We start from the raw sequence: 22,127 nt of genomic DNA, 5'->3' as shown, positions 1-22,127 counted from the left end.
TCCTTAGCTTAGAAAGTCGATAACATTCATATAGAGATCGAAATAGTTTGAACCGAGTTAAACTCAGTACAGATTGTATATCTCTGTGCGGTACGTGATTGTAAATGATAGGAATGGGCACGTGGTGTCTTTAGACCCCCATCATTAATTCTCTCCTTGCATAACCTTGAAATTATTGATTAGAGGGGCTAATGGTTATCAACCAAACCCAACTAATTATGCAAATCACAACAGTAATGAAAATTTGAACTGATTCTCACAAATGCACAATTTCGGAGTAACCTAATCACGTAACATGTAGGCATTCAAAGTTCATTTAAAAATTTGCATACAATGTGGTCTACTTACTTGAGATATTCTATAATACTCTAGAGTATTGATTCAATTTAAATTGGGCACTAAATTACTTGCACTCGGGATGTGTGTTTTCCGTTTGGAAACTATTGGGGAAAAGACAATTAAAAAGACTTTGATCGCCTGATCAGAGTATACGTACAAGATCATCAGCAGTTCAGCACTCTATAGTACTGCAGAAATAACATGCTTGTTTTGAAATTAATGTACTTCCTATTAGTTATGATGGGCAATATTAATATCAATTTTTTTGTTATTTCATTTTCCTTGAGTTGAGTGTTTGGGCGGGGACCCCTGGGTGAGGGGGATGTGTATGTCTTTGTAACTACGTGGGTGTCCTCCCTGACTGAGTGCTGAGTTTGGCTAAGAGTTTGGAGTATGATAATTTCTGTGCAATAGTTTTGAATGTACTAACCTACAACTTTCATTCCATACAAGGAAAATGCCATCATAGCATTTCACTCCCAGACTTTGTCGGGAACATGCAATCCTTCAGGTTTAGGGAAAAGAACCCAACGACCCACAAACATATCATTGACATAGCTGGAAACCCAGTACTCTTTGTAATCTGCAATCGAAGACATGAATGCATATGCTAGAAATTAGTATCCGAAATCACTTCTCATCGCTTTGGTTTTTGTTTTGTTGCAGAAGTACTTATGGCATATTCAGATCGAGTTATAGGTTTCCCTTTTATCAAACATGTGTGCTTTAATTATTATTATAACAATGATGAAGAGTTGGTCTATTAATTGGTGGATTTCTATGCTTTAGAATGAAACGTGGTGTAAAATTAGAGAATTAGGTTTAGGCAGGTTTGAGTTTAGAACTTGCCTAAGGTCCAGTTTGGCATTGCTGTGCTGTGAGTAAAAGTGCTTTTAGTTCTACTATGGCCAGAATTGCTTTTCGTTTTGCTGTGAGGAGAACTAATTAAGTGTTTGGTAAACTGTTTTTCAAAAGTGATGTGAGAATAAACAATAATTTGTATTAATTTTAAAGATAATGAACACATTTAAAAGTTAATGAACATATTTAAAAGATAATGAACATAATCTTTTTGAGATTGTGAAAATGAACATTATTAAACATTCATTTTCATCTTTATCTCTTTCTGGTCGAGATCCATACCCAGAAGTCCAGGACCAATCTACTTTTCTAGTCACTCCCCAACGTCCATTTCAATTCATGAGTTACCAAGTGCAGATAACTATTAAAATTGCATGAGGCAAAATCGCAAAACTTTTACCCACTCAATTTGCTGGGAAAAGATGGGATAAATTTGCAGATTGTTCAAAAAGGGAGAGAGAGAGAGAGGCAGAAGAAGATGGAGGCATTGCAGATTAAATTGCAGATTGCTCAATTTTTCAAGACGAGAAACTGAGAAATTGAAACATAGCGGGGAAGACCTCGGGGAGGAGAGGCGGAGGGAGGAGAAGAGAGAGGTGAAGCTTTCGGTGATGGCGGAGGTAGACTTCGATTGACTTCGAGAGCTCTGAAAGTCTGAATAGCTCGGTCTGGTTCAATGGGGATTTTGAGTTGAAGTGGTGAGGATTGGCTTTGAGATTGGGGTGTCGGAGCTTGCCGGATACAGCGGCTTTGCTTGTCCTCCTCTGTCTTCCTCCATCTTCTTCCCGCGGTCTTTGTGGGTTTGTGTCCAAATTTCTGAAGCTTAAGCAATTTTGCATTCTCTGTGGGTTTAATTTTTGTTTTTCACCTTGTATCTGTAGAAGCCATTTTAAAAAGCTACAACTTGTAGCTTTTGAAAACCTGCTGTTGGGAGAAGCTAGAGTGACCAAAAACAGCTTTTTAAAATTTTACCAAACACCTTGGATGAGACCCAAAAGCTCTTTTGGTTCTAAAAGCACCTTAGGAAGCAATGCCAAACTGGGCCTAACTATATAATATATGGACAAAATTATCATCACAATAACTATGAATATTTTGAATTTCCCTATGACACTTCTATAACTTTTTACTGTTTCGATTTTTTTGTACAAACAAAAGACGATAGCTTAGTGAGATTTTGGTGGAGCGATTGGTTTTCTGCCTAGAGTTCTTTGAAGTTCATAATAAATTGAAATGAATCTGTTTTCATTATAAGTTATCCAATTAATTCCTAGTAAGATGCTTTTTTTTATTTTTAATGTGGTAAGATATTCGAGATTCAAGCGCATCTATAATCGTCAAGTTTTCATCTATCTTCAAAACAACGAAGTACCAATTGATATTTTGTAATTTCGATCACCTCATTGCGTTTTCAAATTCCATCTAAAATATCTAGGAGCTAGATTATAAGTACAGATGTTAGCCGATATTTCAAATCAATACTATGAATTACATCTATAAATATATATATATATATATATATATATCTCCATATCGATTTTTAGAATCTTATTATCCAAACTAAAACAGGTTCACTACTATAATACGCTATGCATGATTAGTTAGTTGTCTGGTAATTGTGTGGAATGCTGCAACTGCTTGGGTAGCTTTTCAATTGACCTAGCTAGCTAGGTCGGACAAGATCGATGAAGACCATATCTACAGGTGAATTATACCCATTCTTGGTTTTTTTATAATTTTTTTTATATAATAATTAGAACGGCATTAGTAGAATAACCAATTAAGATAAGTAGGCCTGCAAATTGAACCGTTTGAGTTGTCATTTGTTAAGTTACAGTTAACCTAACAAGTACCACAAACCAACAAGGATAAAAAAGTGAGATTTCCTGGATGGATGAGACTCTCTCTCTCCTCTCTCTCTCTATCTCCTTTCAAAAAGAAGACATTAGTCAAACTTCATCAAACACCAAACTGCAACGTAAATGTGCCTGGGCATCATAATTTCCCCAGCTACGAAGAAAAGAAATGTTCAGCCAAGAAAGAAAATAAGGAAGCAAAGAAATGACAACTCTATTTTTCAATTTGAACACACTTTTAGTCCTGAATAAACTGAAAACTATATATATGTTGTGGGAAATTGAGAAACATAGTTCGAGTTGGGATAACATAAGAGGATCATTAATTAACTATTACATCAGCTTCATAAACCATACAATTACCAGTCTTACACCGAAGCAACTCTAGGAGTAGCCTAATCGAAGCTCCAAATCGATGTCATCCTTTGAGTTACCGCCAAGAACACCAATTTCCAAGTCCAATTTCATGCATCGATCTTCTTGAGACTCTGTATTAATCTTCATTTGAGTACTTAAATCCAAAGTTTTGAGTTTTAAAGGAGTGGAAAGGGTACCACCCACAGCCCATTTCATGTTTTCACTATGGCAAGTATCAAATGGTGATGGAAATGTACTAGGGGGATGAGAAGGTTGTGATATCCAAGAAGGTACAGAGCGAGAGCTAGTAGTTAACGGTGGGAGCTGCCGAGTTGAAACAGAAGAGAAGGGAGATGATGATGGTGGTGGTGAGGATGCGAAATTAGGGTTAGGGTTAGGTTTGAGGTTGAGATTAAGTATAGTACTGTGAGTGTACTGACCAATAAAATCGGTTGGGGGTGAGCTTCTGAGCCTGGCTCGGTCTTTCCTGTGAACATTCATATGGCCACCCAGAGCTTGAGCAGATTTGAATTCTCTCTTGCAGAAGCTACACGTGTAAGACCTCGGAGGCCATGGATACACATTCATATAGTCTTCATCATCTTCAATATTCTTCATCTTCTTGTTGTTGGAATCTCCATCAGTGGCCCTAGTCATGGTAGTAATGTGGTCTTTCACCAAGCTTTTGCAGAAGCCAGTGTTCCTCTGCATTATCTGTGCTTGGATTCAGCTACTGATCAACAACAAAAGGACAGAAATGAAGAAAAAATCATATCGAAGTTAATAAGTTGCTACATGAAATGAATAAGAGAAAGAGAAGGAGTAAAATCAATTAAAGGCAGTGAGTGACCTGATGAGAGAAATGGTGATGATGAAGTATTGGGCTTTGAGTTGAAAGTGAGAGAGAGAGAGAGATGAAAAAATTAAAGTTGGTTTGGTGTGAAAGGCCATAAGATTTGTAAATGAAAGACTGAGAATCTCATTGGAGGGGTTTGGTTGTACCTCAGGCTCTCATATATGTTTGATGTTTGGTCACTACTTACTAGACGTCCAACCTCAGTCGGGTCAGGGTTATACCTTTATTCTAAATCTGGCTCAAGCTTTATGTGGTTGCTATTGAATCGTATCTAACTAGCATTGTGTATTTGGCTTCGTGAGCTTCGATTCACAATATATGTCTCTGTTGGATTGGTGAATATATTGCAGGAAAAGTTGGAGACACTCGAGTATAATATGAGAATACATGTTTAGGTTCCCAAGGTCACATGAGCTAGCTAGATGTACTATTTCAAAATTAATCATGACGTTGCTTCTTCCTTGCAAAATTTCTCTGTTAGATATTTATCATTAATACTGGTCAAGAAATAGATATACTGGTCAAGAAATATTCATCATCAGGACTAGCTAGAAATATATAGCTTAGTTATTCGCATCTAGCCAGTTACTTTTTTATTATTTTTTTTATTATTATTTTTTTTTTATCCCTTCTTTCTCTGACCTCTTCCTAGTAGCTTGGTGTCTTTTTACTTCTGAAGTTCTGATCATCGAGTGTTCAACATCAGCATTTGGAGGGAGTGTTCAACATCACCATATATATGGAGGTTAGTACGTTTTTTTTTTTTTGTTGACATATAAGTAATAAGAATACATGAATACACTTATACATATAAGAAGTTATTAAGAAATTATTATGAATAATGCTAGGTAAACTACATTATTAGGTTTACACCTAAAAATGACCTTATGGAAGCTGATGTAGCATAACATTATTCAATTGATATATGTTGATGATTTTACGATATAAATTTGTGTAGTATGAGGGGAATCTAATTAGGGTGTTCTCCCGAATGGAGAATGTATAAATTTATATTCTCTCCTAGTTGGATTCTCCTCATATCTGACTAGAATATAAAATTGATTTATACTCATTTATATATAGGGTGTTGTAAACACCATTTTCAGTTTTTTAAATTGTCTGTATTAGCCTCTCATTTTTTTGAAAAATGCATTGGGTGTATTATAAATAATTCATATAATAATAAAAAATTAAATAGTAAAAATAATGTATAGGTTTGACATTTAGAGCGTATTAATAACAACTCTATAACTGTATATATTAAAGCACTTTGGACCATGCCAATACTACCATCAATGCCAAAACATAGTTAGTTGCTCTCTCTCTCAAGAGTTAAAGATACACTTTTTAAAATGTTTTATTTTTTTTTTACACCCTCCTTTCAAATTGATCGTGTTATCCCAAAGGTTTCTTAAGTCCAAAAACTAATCCGCTGAGAATTTTCGGACAACCATCAGGGCATTGCAGCCCCTCTCCTAACCATGTTTATAATTCAACAAAGATACACTTGTTCTAATATCATGTTAAACTCATGATCAAACATTTCATACAACTAGTACATATTCGATCTTAAGACACTCGGATGATGCAGCCCAATGTTAATGAATTTTTCTTGAAAGCAATCATTTTTATTTCACAAATAACTATGTTCATAATTAACAACCAGTTTTAGAATTTGTATTGGGTGAGTCAAAATTGTATCCCAGTATAATATCACTTATATAAGTTGTTATATATAGACAACTCCACTAAAAGAAAGGAAATTTTCTCGAGTACATATTATATATGAGCAGTATCCCTCTTCTCATGGGAACTGGTTGATTTCTTTTCTTTTTCAAGGTTCATATTCCTTACCTACTGAGCAATTTTTCTTTGACGCATGTTGCACTACCAATTAATCGAGGCTATAATGCTGAGAAATGGGTAGGTCAAGTTGCTAAACTGCTTGGAGTTAATTTCCCGCCTCAACCTTTTTCCAAATTATATATCACCAATGCATTGGTTTACACACCCTCCATCGATCGTTTCACAAGTTAAGAAGTGCATGCACCCCACCTTCACTCCTTTGCATTTTCTGGAAAAAAATAGTGACAAATTTTCAGAGAACCCGGATGGCCAAAAGATCCTAGCCAGACCTTTTAAGATTGAGTGAAAGACAAGGGGGCCAATGGCGGGAGTCCATTGAATACTGAATATAGTTTCTTCTTTTATTAGGGTCTAAGAGCGGACTCGCAGGGTTTACCCGCAGTGGAACACGTGCTGTGTCTTCTTCCCACTCATTGTCTTCTTCTTTGCGGAGACTGAGATTGATATTTCCGCCAATGAAATCTTTGTCTCTAAAGCCACTTTTCGTTTTTGCAGAGCTAATTGATGGTGATGATTTGGTATAATTACCGTGTTTAAGTCTTATATAGGACAAACAGCTAATCAAAGACCATATAGGTAGGGGGAGGCCATTGGGAGCTTGAGTACCTGTCGGTCACGCCACAACGTTAATGCATGAAATTAAATCGATCACTGGGTTTTCATCTGATTGCTGTCTCATCAAACTTGAAATCCTAGAACAAAAAGAAATAAAGAAAAGTTTCCGTCACGATCACCGTCAAAATACTCAAAACTCTGCTAATTAATTAACCCATTAGAACGGTCGGTTGGTTTACATTAATCACCGATATACTCAGTATCCAACATCCACAGCCGTCACATTCATTGATTGGTACGTTGGTTCACTTAATTTCAAAACTATTTTTGTTCATTTTAATAAATTAAGAGAATATTTAATGTACTGACGTGCACTTATATCTATAAAAATGAATGATTGAATAACATTAAGTATATTTTTTTATTATTAAAAAAAATTATCTATAAATATTAACGAATTGAAATCTGTTAGATTTGATGGTTTCATTTACACCGCCGGTGCATAAAAGAATTTTTTCTCAAAACTCTTTCCTTCTTCTAAAGTTTGTTCTATAGCATTGTAAAAAGTATTATTGGGGGTTGTGTTTGAAGTTTGGACATAAATTATGAGTGTGCATGAAATTAAGCTAACGTACAAAATGGTGCTGCTATTTGTAAAGTAGCAGAATTCTTAGTATATTGAGTACTAATTGTGTCTGATAACATATTTGTGTTTAAAGATTGGCGAGGCAAAAACTGGTATTCATACCCTATTCATTGTGAAGCGGCAAAACAAATGTTGGCACATACCCATTAATCTCAATTTGTTAACTTGGAAAGAATCATCGATCTTTTAGGATTTTCGAGGAGCAACTACACCAATTTCGGAATCAGTTAACACATATCAGACGACAGCAAACATTTTAACTATCGTTTGAAATAATCAGACGATAGCAAGAAATATTCTGTCATTTAAATTTTCCAATCCAACAACAGTTTTTTCTTGGCTCTTGTGCAATAGCATTTCCAACAATTGTTGATTTTTTTTATGTTGTCTGAATGATTTAATTCAGACAACAGTTATTATGTGATGTTGTCCAATGTCCATTTATACAATGGTTGATTTTTGCTGTTATCTGATTATTTTCAATCACACAACTATTATTAGGTGTCTGTTGTGTAATAACTTTTAAATCAATACTTGCCAAAAGATGTTGTCTGATTGTTTTGATTCACACAATAGTTTTTAGTTTTCTATTGTGCCACTCTCTTTCAGACAATGTACTTAAGGTGATGTTGTCTAAGTTTTAGGGTTCAATATGCTGGCGCCCTTGAATTGGCTTTCAACACTTAGTTAAATTTTCAAATTTCACTTCCCTCTGTTCGACCAAATTTTGGTGAAATGTTAGAGCAGTATAGAAAGGAAAGGGAACCCTAACCTTTCCTCCTTTTCTCCTTCTTCCTCTCTCGCGCCGCACACGCCTCTCTCCCTTTTCCTCTCACCTTCTCTCTGTCACGCCCGAAAGCTCGACTTTCGGATGTCTAATTTTGACACTGCCACCGCCAAAAGATAGCCTAGGCGACGGAGAACAAAACCCAGCCACCTCACCCTCGATCGAGATGACCAGACCATCGCACCCAACCCCTAAAACTACGGCGTCGTTGTTCCTTAACCTCTTCGATCTTCTCTCTAGGTTCGCAACTCTTCCATCCTGTCACCGTGCCCTTCGACCTCAACCTGCGCGGCAACGCCGTCGACTTGCCGAACACCAATCCCAGGGCTGCATTAAGGGATTCGAGCCCGAGAAGATTTCGAAACTCTCTCCGCCAGTTACAATTTCTAAGGATCTTCTGGATTATAGGTAATCGATTTTTGCTTTCGAGTTTATAAGTGTTGTGAAAATTTGAGAATTTTGAATGTTTGGGTGGGGTGGATTGGTGTAGTGGGTTCTTTGATGGATTGGTGTTGCAGGGGAATCACAAATTGGATAAAAGATAAAGCCATTGGCTCCCAAAAGTGTACAAGATTCAGTTAACCAACTGCTAATAATTTATCGAAGCTGGGGATAGAATAGTGACCAAGAACAAGAAGAGAAGCTACGCTCAGTTTCATTTAGATTTGGGTTAGTCTTGGTATGAAGGATTTCATTGCATATTTTTTTCGATAGTCTTGGTGTTTGGCTCCAAAACCAGTTGGCATGCAAACTGTCTCTTTTGAGCGTGTGCGCGGGCGTGCCAGTACCGTGGGGTGCAGTCGTCGGGGGAGTCCCTTAACCTGACTTCTTCTTCAAGTGTTGTGGACGAGGAGAGCACCAACCTCGCCACAAGGTTCTTCTCTAGCCTTCCGAGAAAGGACTTCTTGCCTTACGGATAAGGACTTTGGATGTGATCTCTTCGCGTCACCGAATCGATACTCAAAGTTGTAGGCTGAGCAGAGCAATCACTGGGAAGTTTGGAGAAAGCATGGGTTTTGCTAAAGCGTGACTTCAGAGAGTCTCGGTGGCAGTGGTTATAACGTCCCGAACCTAAATTCACCGGTTTACTAGTCGTTGGATAGTAAACGACAATTTGTTTTACCTTTACTCTTTTTTTTCGGTAACTTTAGTGGCCCTAAATAGTTGACTTTTTGTTCGGATTAAAATTTGAGAAAATGTTCTTCATGAAAGTTGTAGAGGACGTTAAACCGAGCTCGTGCATATGTGGTACGTAAAAATCGGAGTTCGTATGCGAGAGTTATAAGGGAAATACGAAAGTTACTGTAGCAAGTAGATGGTATATATTCGAATTTCTACTGTGGCCGGGTAATTTTTTCCCCCCTCCCCTGCGCATATTTTTCTCTCTCTCTTCCCCGAGTTCTCTCGGTTTCTCTCTTCTCTGCAACTCTTCTGTTCTCTCAACTCAGGCCACCAAATGACGTGAAACGAAGCTTCACCGACGCGTCTCCTCCTTCTCATCACGCTGGTGGTCGTCGGTCGTCACGACGTGGCCGGAAAAGGAAGAACCGAGGCCGTGAAGTTTACTGTAGCAGCTCGAGTTTTCTGGAAAATTTTCCAGATTCCGGCCAACCCAGGCGGAGTTTCTTGGCCTATTTTGCAAGCCTTGAGCTGTAGACCACATCCCTCCAAGCTTTCTTCCGGAAAACACAAAGAAAACGACGGATCGAAGGTTTGATCTTTGAAACTCAAACCGGGTTACTGTTTCCATAATTGTTGACCTAGTTCTAGTTGTTTTCTCGGTTTGTGGTAGGGAGAAAAGTGTTTGGAATGATGAGATGATTGTGCTACCAAAGATCGGAGCTGCCGACGGTGGCGCGTGAATCCCTCCGGCTGCTATTTGACTTCAGCTTTTAGCTCATTAAATTCTACAAATATTGTAGAGCTTATATATGAAGTTTGGTGAAGATTGGTGAGCTTTTGAATTTATTAGGAATTTTCAAAGATTATGAGTTTCGGTTATCGATTTACGAGAATCCGACCGTCGGATATCTCTCAGTTCTGCCTTGGAACCTTTAAATTAACGAATTGGTCTTAGAGGTATAATTTGGGTTGAATCCGAGAAGAAGTGGAGATGTGACTATGAGGATTTGATTTTAGGAATCGTATTAAATTATTGAAGAATTATTCACGGAATATAATTGTGCACAGGACGACGTACCGAGCTATTGCTCGTTGACGGGACACGAATGCGTGATCGTCGGAATAGTACTGTGAGTGGACTTTTATTTTTAAATATTGATGCATGCATTTATTTCTTAAAATCATGCTCTAGATATTAATCATATTACATTTTGAGCAAATGAATTGATTTTCGGAATTTGATTTCGGCTTATCTTGTGGATTTGCTTTCAATAATGAGTTTCAAAGGTTGATTATGATTTATAATATTATTTGACAAATTGCTTATTTCCGAGGTAATTTTCCGGAATTAAGTATATTTCTAATTGCTGATTTAAGTTCCTGGAAGATTCTCGAGATGAGTTTCGATGGAGTTGGATTTTCTCATTTATTTATTGACTTCGGTTTTGGCATCGGGAATGCCTAATTAAGGATTTTGGATTTGGTTGGTTTCTTGGAGATTTTGAGAGATTATCGGAAATGGGATTTCTTAAAGAAATTATAATGATTTATTAATTCTCGCCCATTTGTTTATGATTTCGAGACTATTTTGGCGTGCGGGGTCACGTCGTTGAATACATGGATTTTATCTTGAGAGATTTTGGAGAAGCCTTATGGATTTACGGATTTACTGGTTTTCGATGGTTTCTCCTCACCATACGCGGGTCATGTGATTAGGTCTCCTCCTCACCGACTTTGTGTTGGTGAGTGGCAGTTGAGGTAGCTTATTCTCCTCCTCACTTACTTTGTGTATGTGAGTGGTAGTCGAGGTGATTTATTCTCCTCCTCACTTACTTTGTGTATGTGAGTGGCAGTCGAGGTGATTTATTCTCCTCCTCACGTGGGTGGCAGTCGAGGTCATATTCTCCTCCTCACACAATCTATGTGTGAATGGAAGTTGAGGTTATTAGTTCTCCTCCTCGCACAATCTATGTGTGAGTGGCAGTCGAGGGTAGGTAGAGCCTGGGAGGCTCCATTGCCCGTATGGTGATATCTCTTCCCCATGTCCTATCATTACTTGACTAGCGGGGCCTAGTCCGATTTCCGTTTAACCAGCGGGGCTGGTCTTATTCTGTTGAGTATCGGAATTTCGATCTTTCCTTTCAGTCGGTTTTTCTTGAGCGGAGCTTCCCGTGGTTCGTTTTCTTAATTATTGCATGCATCTGGAGATTTTTAATGAATTAAATGTGGGAAAGTATAAAATCTCTTTTGTTTAAAATTGCTTTTTATTGTCCACTCACACTAACGTGTTTTCAATACTTTCCCCTGGGCCCTTCGATTTCAAATGCCCAGTTTGCAGGCGAATTAGTTGGGGTCGGGCGTACACGGAGTTGAGGCATAGTCAACAGCATGGCTTCCGCGTTTACCTTTGAGTTAGGTTGTCCTTATTTACCTTTCTATTAGAATTGCTCTGATTACCTAAGGGATTTATTTTTTTTTCAAGTTGAGGTTTGTGTTTTGTGAATTGGAGATTGATGTTGAGTTGGGGAGCAGGGTGGCTCCAGGAGTATAAGGATGATTTGATTTAGAAGTGTAAATGCTTTCTACAGGTTTTGGGTAGCCAATTTTAGGGGAAGTTCCGCCAAATTTTTGGTAGAATTTCTTCTAAGGTGGGCCCCGCAGGGCCACTTTGGATTTCAGGGTGAAATCCAGGGCGGGTCCTGTCAGTGGTACTGGCAGTCGGCTCTTGGAGAGGCTAGGACTGGAAGTACGGTTGCCGGGTTGATTTGGTGATGCTGACAGTCGGCTCTTAGAGAGCCTAGGACTTGCGCGCGGTCACCGGGTTTCAACGAGGTTGAAGGTTTGCTCCGGGGAGGCTTTGTAATGGCTAGGATTGATTGATTTTAGAGAGGTCTCTCTTTGTCCTTGAATCCTGGTATTTATACCTAGGGTTTGGACTGTCCTTGCTATAGAAGGATTATTGATTGAAGTTTCCTATTCAATCTCTACTACTTGACTCCAATAAGGTTTCGTTTTCCCTATGGATCATGGAGTGGGCGAAGCTGCAACCCAAACCCAAGTAGACTTATTTTTGGGCCACAGGTATCGGCCCGCTGTGCTAAATCCACTAAAGGATATTGCCAAAATTACTTTTGGGCTCAAACATTGCCCTCCAGGCCCCAAAATCAGGCCCGCGAAGATGTAACTAATTGAAGGGGACTAAAACGACACGCCGATTGCTTGAAACAATATCATTAATGAGGGTTGCGTCCTTTCGCTTGCGAAAACGCCTTTCTGTCGTATTGTTTCCCTCAGAAAATTTCTTATTTAAACTCGCAGCCACTTCAGACCTGTCACTTCAGAAACTCTTTTAGTCTCTTAAACCCAGAAACCCTCTTACTGCCAACATCTTCCTCACAGAAACCCAGAAATGGCTCCCCCAGAGAAGATAGTCATCGATCAAGAAGAAGAACTAAATGAACAGGTTGCCCATTCTTGGGGAACCAGCATCGGTGCCCGCATTCGTCTCCACACCACTATCCAGAGACCCCTACTCCTCCAATTCCCGAACCACCATGTCGGACTGGGCCCAGCGCCGCGAGACTCTATTCCGGCCGACGCCATCGCCTTCTATGGCCTGCCCGTTCGTCGGCCTATTCCAGTCCTCCGAAGGAATCTTGGGGATTTCAACAGTTGGGGTGCCCAGAATCATCGAGCAAAAATAGGGCACTGGCCATCCTCTATCAGCGCGGCGGAGCTTTCCTAGTCTCGCGAAGCACGAACACGAGATTTGGCTCGCTGGAACGCGGCAGGTATCACTCACACTATTGATCTCTGTTTTCGCCTTCCGCGCGGTGGCAATCGTTCACCGCTCGCTGCCTTTCTCTGTTTTTGGAACACCGCCACAAACACCTTTAATTTTCGATTTGGCCAAATGAGTATCACTTTACTGGATATTCTCACCATCACTGGCCTACCCATTGATGGCTAGCCTTATCTGCATGGCCAATTCGACTCTGTTACTTTCACTTCAACCATGGCCCAAAACGGTCGCAGCGCTCACAGCGGCTCCTATCCACGGTGGCTGTCTTATTACCGCCGGGAGCACAATGCGACTGGAGGAATTTCTTTCTTAGAGTACTGGCTTTGTAAGTTCATCTTCTGTACATCCTCCTGTAAGCCCACTTGTGCTTGGACTCTTCTGGCAACGGCCCTCTACAACGCGGCCGTGTTGGGCTTGGACAACCTGTGTTGGGCGCCCTCTATCGTACTCTGTACTAGGCCACTATGCATCCTTTCGAGACTAGCATCTCTGGCCCTTTTTGGATCCTTGACTTCTGGATTCAAACTTCTTTTCCATATTTTCGTCGCGATGACATTCCGCTGCTTCCACCGGCTGACCAACTCTTAGGTCAATGGCTCAGCCGCGATGAAAGGTACACCTCTCCTCCTTACTCCGAGTGCTTCACATATCTATACCTTCTGCATGAGATGCCCTACTGCGACTTAGTACTGGGTAGAAGATTCCCAGCTCCGCTTGAAAATGGATTCCTCCCTGGCGCTCCTCGCTATAGCGATCGCGCGAGCTTGGCTCTTCGCCACGCGATCTCCTGTTCAGACATTAGGATTGCTGCCGAAGAACTTAGTTATGAGCTTTACGCCCCTAACCATTTCGCTCGCCAATTCGACCTCATCCAATTAGTGCCATTCCCGCTGTATGATGCCTGGAACTACAACACCTCTTGGCGTAGATTTGGGCCCCTTTCCGGGCCTTCGCCAGTACAAAGCATGCTTGCACTGGTTGATCTTCCTGATTGGGCTAAGGACATCGATGCCGTGGATGGGACTGAAGAAGGATATGAGGAATGGTGGGCAGAAAAGTTTTTGTTAATTGTTGGAGACAACGGTATGACGAACTCTTCGCGACCATCTTTGAGGAACTGAGATATCCCTATGCTGTTGACATTGAGCTACTAGCTCGCTTTCCTGAAGACGTTGCACAATCTCCGCCTCCTCCTGAACCGGCTCGGCAACCGGTGCGAGCCCCGCGCCAGGCCCAGGCTGGTATCTTAATTCGTGAGCCCCTTCGAGAGGTAAGTATCTTGGTTTATATTTTATTCCTTCTTTCACTCTTCCCTTTTAGCTCAACCTTTGCTGTACCAGGGAAATGTGCCACCTTCTGGCAGTCGCGCAGTTAATGCTTCCCTAGCCACTGACCAGTCCGGGAAGCAAAAAACAGTAATAACGGAGCCTGAAGTCGAAGATTCCTCTTCCGACGATGATGACCCGCAAACGGTAAGAACTTTCTTGTTTCTAAAAAACAATGCTTTCTTTCCAAGTCAAGTCTAATCCTTTGACCCCGGCAGATCGCCGATATCTTGGCTCGCAAGCCCAGTCGTTCTGACCCTTGAACTGATCCGTGGGTGGAAGATGAACCAATCGCTGATCGACTGGTAAGAAACTAAAAGTGCATATTGGAATCTTCTTTTCACTCTGTGCGACCATATAACAATCCTCGTTTGTAGGTTCGTCAAAGGTCCTCAAGACAAACTGGGGAAGGCCACTCAGCTGCTGGTGAAGGCACATCTGCTTCACAAGCCCAAACGCCCACTGGTTCCAATAATCCTTCACCTCCTGCCAGCTTTGCGAACAATATGCAATTGGCCCCGATCCCAGTACAGGTCATAGATGATAGCTCGCCTGAAGTTGAAGAGAGAATGCCACTTTCAGATGCACCTCGTGAGGAACCAAACGCCACACCTGTCCTGGCACAGATAACTCCTGACCCAATTCCTGGCGAGGCTGTTCAAGAACCTGTGTCGATAGCAATCCTTCGCAAGCCTCCTGCTGCAGAGGTACGTTTCTCTTTAACTAGCATGATGTCCTGATTCTTGTCTTCTTCTTTGGGCATTCTAATGACTCCTCCTTAAACCAGAATCTTGGTCCTGTCGAGGAAGTGGCTGTCGCTGTGGAAGTACTTGGCGCCAATCCCGCTGACCCAGCTGGTGAAGATGTAGTTAACCAAGAGCTTGCCCCCCATGCTCTTGAAATAGGAGAAGGGGTGAACGTCGAGCCGGTGCTGGAAGGGGTTCCTGTTGTGGAGCCTCTTGAGGCTCCTGCTGCTGTTGCCCCAAATCCACTGCCTGTGCCTCCTTCCAGACTGGAAAGGCTAGCTCGCGGCCGGAGTTATAGATGAAGCCAGGGACGGACTTCACTGTCTTTTGAGTCCCGATATCCTGCTACCTGGCGCACCCGTCAGGGCTCTGGAGTATTTAAAGGTTCTTTGTCGCGAGCACGCCATCACTAAGAATGAGTTCATTGAGATAGACGAACTGCTTCAGAATCTCCCCCAGTGGCTTAATGAAAGAGCGGCCGCGACTGCGCAAGCCAGACAAGCCCAGGCCCACTATCAGGGCCTCGCTCAACAAATGGACTCCTCTCGTGACTTTCTAGTAGATAGGGCTACCCTTGTTAGAGACTTGAGGCTCATGCAAAATCATCTCCGGACCCAAGTCCAAGATCTTCAGGCCCAATTGACTGCTGTGACGGCCCGGCTTGAGCATGAGGATCCCTTGCTGCAGCAACCCCTAGTGGCCTTTGAAATACTATCTCAGAACCTAGCTCAAGCTCGCGAGGCGGTCCGACAAGCGGAGCGAACCGCTGCTGATGCCAGTTTTCTCTTGGACGAACATTTACTTTGTTTAACTCATGCAGGCCGAAAACTTTAGGCCTCTAGTGTTAGGCCCATTTTGTATGAACAATATTATTATTAATAATTTAAATATTTAGCCCACTTTGCTTGGCCCAAATATATGCTCAAATTTTCAAGCAGTTCAGCGTTTAATTTGCCTTTATTGCTATTGAAACTGTTTGAAAAACAAAATAATCTCTAAATGGAGCAGTTACCTCCTTAAAGATTGCCCCGCTTCCTACGCGTTTTCGATTATCTTCATTTCTGAGATCCTAGCATTCAATTCCATTGATACTCTTATTGATGGCGTTGAAAATACTTCAACTGCCCATTGCACGGTTGAGGCCACTGAGATTGGCCCTATAAATACTGTACTTTGGAGAAGTGATAAACACAAGCAGATATGGCTTTCCCAGAGAGAGTTTCGCAAGCCTTACATCTCTTCCTTCAATTTCTGAAATCTTCTCTTCACGATCTCACCCTTAGCCTCAAATTCCTAGGCCTTATGGCTTAATCTCAAAACCTGGGTAGGTCTTATGGCCTAATCTCAGGTCCAGTCGCATGTCTTTGGTCTCTAGAAGTCCGGATGGGATTCCCCGGTTTCAGTTAGACTGACGAACACGCGGCGCTCCTAACGCGGCAGAACCAGATTCTAAGGGATCCCTCTCCTCAGATTTCTCGTGTGGAGCAGGAGGGAGAAGGGCGGAAGGCCACTTGAGGCCTATCGTTCTTCTTCCACAACCTACCTCTGGGGCCTGACTATCAGACTTCCGTTTTCCCCCTGGAGGTCGATGTGGCCGTGAGTCGCGCTGTCTCTCAAGACCATCTCCATCCCGGAGGATAACCAACTGGAAGGGTTGCAATGGATTATTTCCTTCCCTCTTCCTCCGGTACAGATGATAGCAGTTGCGACTCAGATCAAAGAAGGGATGTGGGTGAAGAGAGGAAGAGCATGAGTGATCATAGCACAGCCCCCTTGTCGCCACAAGATCCAGAAACTCTTAGAAGATCTGCAATCCTTATATTTTTTAAGCCACTTTTGGCTTTATAATTGCGAATGTAACCGTTTCGATTTGTACTGCTTTTGGTCGCAAAGCCACTTTATGAATGAATGTTTCTGAGTATTCCGAAAAATTGTTATACAATAAGGCCTCATGTACAGGCCATCATGTATATTCTTAACACACATTGTCAAGGAAGAAAAAAAAGAAAGTTACAACAAAAACAAAAGTTGAAATTGTTATAAAATAAGGCCTCAACTAAGGCCTGGATGTATAGAGTGTTGCCCCCCTAGTGTTCGTAGGTGAAGCAAATACATGAGACTAAGGCCACAGGAAAAGGCCTGAATATATATATAGATGATGCGAGCCGATGAAGACTATGGTTGCCCCCCTGTCTGGGAAGAAAGTTGATCCGGTGGATCCTCGAACTCCCAAACACTAGGGTAATATTTCTTCAGGAACCGCCTGTTGATGGGATTGCGATGGATGTAGCCATCCAAATATTTGAGGTGAAAAGCCCCTCGCTCCATAATACGATGAACAACAAAGGGTCCTTCCCATCGTGGAGTCCATTTACCGCGATCGGTCAATTTCTCACCAAAGGGCAAAACAGCTTTCCAAACAAGGTCCCCCTCTTTGTAACTACGGCCATGCGTCCTCTTATCATAGGCGCGGGCGATACGCTGTTTTTCCATCACTAAATTATCCAAAGCCGCTAAGCGCTACTCGCTCAGATCTTCATGTTCTTGCCACATCGCCTGTACATAATCTTCACCGATCAAGTGATGCTTATCTTGTACGCGTAAGGATTGAACGTTGAGTTCCAAGGGTATAACTGCATCATGGCCAAACATTAGTGCATAGGGCATTGTAGCAGTGGGATTCCTCTTAGAAGTGCGATAAGCCCATAGTGTCTCATACAATGTGTCGTGCCACTGGCGAGGGTTTTCAACCAGCATCTTCTTTAGCAGTGTAATAATAATCTTGTTACTAGCCTCCGCTTAACCGTTGGACTGAGCATAATATGGAGTGGTGTGGATGAACTGGATGCCCAATTCGTTTACAAGTTTCTCTACCGCACCTCCCATGAATGCTGCCCCCCTGTTTGAAACAAGCACTTCAGGAATACCAAACCTGCAGATGATGTTATGAAAAATGAATTGGCAAATGGTGGCACTTGAAGCCTCTTTCAAAGGCTCAGCTTCGACCCACTTGGTGAAGAAATCAGTAGCCACGATGATGAACTTGTGTTGGAGAGAGGAGTTAGGGTGAATCATTCCAATCAAGTCCAATGCCCAGCCTCGTGCAGGCCAAGGTTTAATAATAGGTTGCATAGGAATATTGGGGATGTGCTGGACTGGAGCATGTGCCTGACAGTCTTGGCATCCTTTGGCGAATGTTATACAGTCCTTCAAAATGCTGGGCCAATAATACCCATGTCTCCTGATGAGCCAACGCATCTTAGGTCCCGCATGATGGGCTCCACATACTCCTGCGTGTGCTTCGCGCATTAATCGCTTTGCTTCGCGGCCATAGACACACCAGAAGTCTATGCCATCTTCCCCATGTCGTCGCAGCTCGTCACCCCTGAGGAAGTAATTTAAGGCAAGGAAGCGAATCTTCCTGTCTGCTGTAGGATCTGGTTGTTTGAGGTAATCAATCAACGGAATGCGCCAATCGACTTCAATAGGCTCGAGGACCACGACGACCGGATCATCAGGTGGGTCGGGCCGCGCGAGCCATGAAGGCAGTGTGCGGCGTTCGACTTTTAGAATGCGCTCGCGAACCTCATACTTTAATGTAATGCTTGTAGCTAGTTGAGCGAGTTCATTGGCCGCGAAATTGCGCTTGCGAGGGATGTACTCTAAATCCGCGTCATCAAATTGATCCAGAAGCTCAATGGCGCGATTCAAATATGGTACGAGCAAACATCTTGAACACCTGTATTTCTCTTGAAGCTGATTTATCACGAGCAGAGAGTCGCCGCGTACCTGAACTTCTCTTACTCCTAATTTCAGTAAGACTTCTAGGCCAATAATAAGGGCCTCATACTCTGCCTGGTTGTTTGTACACATAAACTCCAATTGGAAAGAGTAAGAGAAACGATCGCCCGCTGGGTTCTCCATAACAATCCCTGCCCCTGCTAATGTTTCAGTTCTTGAGCCATCAAAAAATAATACCCAGGGTTGCAAGGAGATTGTGGCTTGATACCATATGGCGTACTCTGGAATGCGCGCCAAATCTGGTCAAGTTGTAGTTGCGGTCGCTATCTCTAACTCCTTCACTGTGGGGATATCCAACATAGGGTGATGTGCCAGAAAGTCTGCGATGGCCTGTCCCTTTACTGCTTTCTGGGGAACGTATTGTAGCGAGAATTCAGACAGGGCCAGTACCCACTTGCCAATGCGGCCTCTCAGAATAGGTCGCGACAGCATGTACTTGACCAAGTCAGTTTGAGCGATGATGCAAGTAGTAAAGGATAACATGTAGTGTCGCAACTTGCATGCTGAGAAGTACAATGTAAGACACAGCTTTTCCATGAGAGTATACCTTGTTTCGCAATCTATAAGTGTCCTACTAAGGTAGAAAATGGCGTGCTCGACGCCTTCCTCATCATCCTGGGCGAGTAGGCTGCCAATGGAAGCCTCAGCTGCAGAAATATATAGCTTCAATGGAAATCCAGCTCTCTGGGGAACAAGCACTGGCGGGCTCGCTAGGTAGGCCTTGATTCTGTCGAAAGCTTCTTGATGTTTAGGCTCCCATACAAACTCGTTCTGACCCTGCAGCTTTAGGAATAGAGAGAAGGGCTGGATTTTACCTGTAGAGTTAGAGATGAAACGTCTTAGAAAGTTGATCTTACCCAGCAAATGCTGCAATTCCTTTTTCATTCGCAGAGGGGATGCATTGATGACTACGCTTGCCTTGTCTTCAGGGACCTCAATTCCTCTCTGATGGACAATGAATCCCAGAAAATCTCCTGCTTGAACTTCAAAAACGCATTTAGCAGGATTCATCTGGAGCTTGTGTTGCCGCATACGCTCGAATACCTTTCTGAGATCTGTGATGTGGTCTCCTCTCTTCTGAGACTTCACAACTACGTCATCGATGTAAATCTCTAAAATCTTCCCCAGGATGTCATGGAAGATCAGGTTCATGGCTCTCTGATACGTTGCTCCAGCATTCTTCAGTCCAAAAAGCATAACCACATATTCAAAAACGCCCGCGAACCCAGGACACCGGAATGCAGTTTTATGTCTGTTTTCTTCTGCGACCGGAATCTGGTGATACCCTGCGGTACCGTCCATGAAGGACAACAATTCAAGTCCTGCTACGGCGTCTACTAACATATCAGTAACCGGCATGGGGTAGACATCTTTAGGTGTAGCTATATTAAGGTCTCTGTAGTCTACGCAGACCCTCATCTTGCCATTCTTCTTGCGCACAGGCACTATATTAGATAGCCACTGATTGTATTTGGCTACCTTGATAATGCCTGATTTATGTATTTTTTCGACTTCCTCCTTGACGAGGACTTGGGTTTCTGAATTCATTCTTCGTGGCTCTTGTTTCACAGGCCTCTTGTCAGGGAGTGTTGGCAGTTGATGGCAAACCAAGTCCGGTGACAGGCCGGGCATGTCTTCATACTTCTCCGTGAAGCAGTCTTTGAATTCTAGTAATAAGTCAATGAGCCTCTGTTTCTCGCTAGGCTCTAAGTAAGCGCTAATAGCCACTTCCATAGGCTTATCTGCTATTCCAAGATTGATCTTCTCGGTAGGGTCTCTAACCTTAGGAGGTGTATTGTCCAGCGCTGTCGGAGCGAGCTGAATTTCTACCTCATGTTCTTGTTCCTGATCAGAGAGTTCTTCATGGACGGCCTCTAAGGTCGCGACTCGATCATAGGCCTCTTTTTCCACTAAGTACGATGATAGTCTTTCGTACAGCGAGTGGAAGGCCTCTATCACTTCCTCTGGAAGGTCGTAATCCATTAATTGTTTAAAGGTTTGGCACAGCATGGCCAGGCCTTTCCAAGCCTTCTTTTGCGAGCGTAAGCCCCCACTGTGCCAATTCAGAGGCCGTCACCCCTATGGGGCGGCCTTTGTCATCGATGCCACTGACCTGCAATGGAGTGATAGGCTCCAAATAGTACCTGGCATCTACATAATTCTCGGAAACTGGGAATGGACGAGGATCCGCTTTAATCACCTCAGCTTTATCTGTCTCCCTGTTCCACATAATTAGTTCCTGGTGGAGAGTTGACAGAACACAGTAACTCCGGTGGATCCAGTCTCTGCCCAGAATAGCACTGTAGGCCGCATAACAATCTGTCACAAAGAAAGCATAAACTCCCTCTGCAGGGCCAACCTTGATGCGTAAGAAAAGTAATCCCAGGGTCTTTGTTACAGTCCCCGCGAAGTTCTTGAGCGTGAGGGACGTAGACTAGATTTTCTCTTTCTTGATTCTGAGCAAGTGCATGGTCCTGGTAGTAATGACATTAACGGCAGCTCCGGTATCAACCATGATCTTGCTAACTTTGGTGCCGCCAACTTCTGTTGTGATATATAGAGGTCTCATGTGTTGGACCATAGCAGGTGTTGGCTTGGTGAAGCTCATGAAGAATTCTTTGCTGTGAGCATCCTCCGTTTCAAGAAAAACAGCCTCTTCCACAGGTTTCGTGACTGCCGATGTGATCTGCAAGGGTTGTGCACTACTTTCCTCAGCTTCTACGCAGTCCTGAGCGGCGACCGGTTGTGCATACCTCGCGGGGAGCACGTATACCATGTTGCAAGACGTGTCAGTCATATCTGTCTCCTCCATGTCATCTTCCAGGTTAAGCTTGAGTTCGTTGACAATGGTGTCAGCGTTGAATTGCTTAGCCAACCGGTCTACCAACGACTCCTCTGTAAGGCCTTTTACCTCACACTGCTTGTGTTCTTGTATCACATGAGCCTGCTTAGGGGAGTTTGACTTCGGTTCCCTTGTTATGCTTACCTCTAGGGGAGCGACTACTACACTTTGGACCTTTTTTTGTCTCCACCGTAAGTATCGGTAGTCTTGTCCTTGCCCCTCAGTCTCTCGAAAATCGAAGATTTAACTTCTGGTTCTTCGCGAAACAACCTGCACTTGACATGTGGTCGCTGAGTCGGCGAACTCTCCTTTCGAGCTAGCGGAGGTGTTCTCTCTTCAGTGATCCTGCAAAAAACACTGGGCTTA

At 42.6% G+C, this 22,127-nt stretch overlaps 1 protein-coding gene across 1 annotated transcript; it reads right to left on the bottom strand.

The window, feature by feature from the left end:
• Window positions 1-3,322: 3,322 nt before the first annotated feature.
• On the bottom strand, window positions 3,323-4,359 carry LOC121052464 (transcriptional regulator SUPERMAN-like). The gene is made up of 2 exons (XM_040517579.1): window positions 4,264-4,359; window positions 3,323-4,146 (listed from the first exon to the last, which is right to left on the bottom strand). The coding sequence occupies exon 2, from the start codon at window positions 4,122-4,124 to the stop codon at window positions 3,441-3,443; it is 684 nt and encodes a 227-aa protein (XP_040373513.1). The 5' UTR covers window positions 4,125-4,146; window positions 4,264-4,359; the 3' UTR covers window positions 3,323-3,440.
• Between the last annotated feature and the right edge of the window lie 17,768 nt (window positions 4,360-22,127).

Source organism: Rosa chinensis, chromosome 4 (genome assembly GCF_002994745.2).
Source record: "Rosa chinensis cultivar Old Blush chromosome 4, RchiOBHm-V2, whole genome shotgun sequence".
Classification (NCBI taxonomy): domain Eukaryota; kingdom Viridiplantae; phylum Streptophyta; class Magnoliopsida; order Rosales; family Rosaceae; genus Rosa; species Rosa chinensis.
The sequence above is the reverse complement of the archived record's forward strand: the minus strand, read 5'-3'. Positions and strand labels throughout refer to the sequence as shown.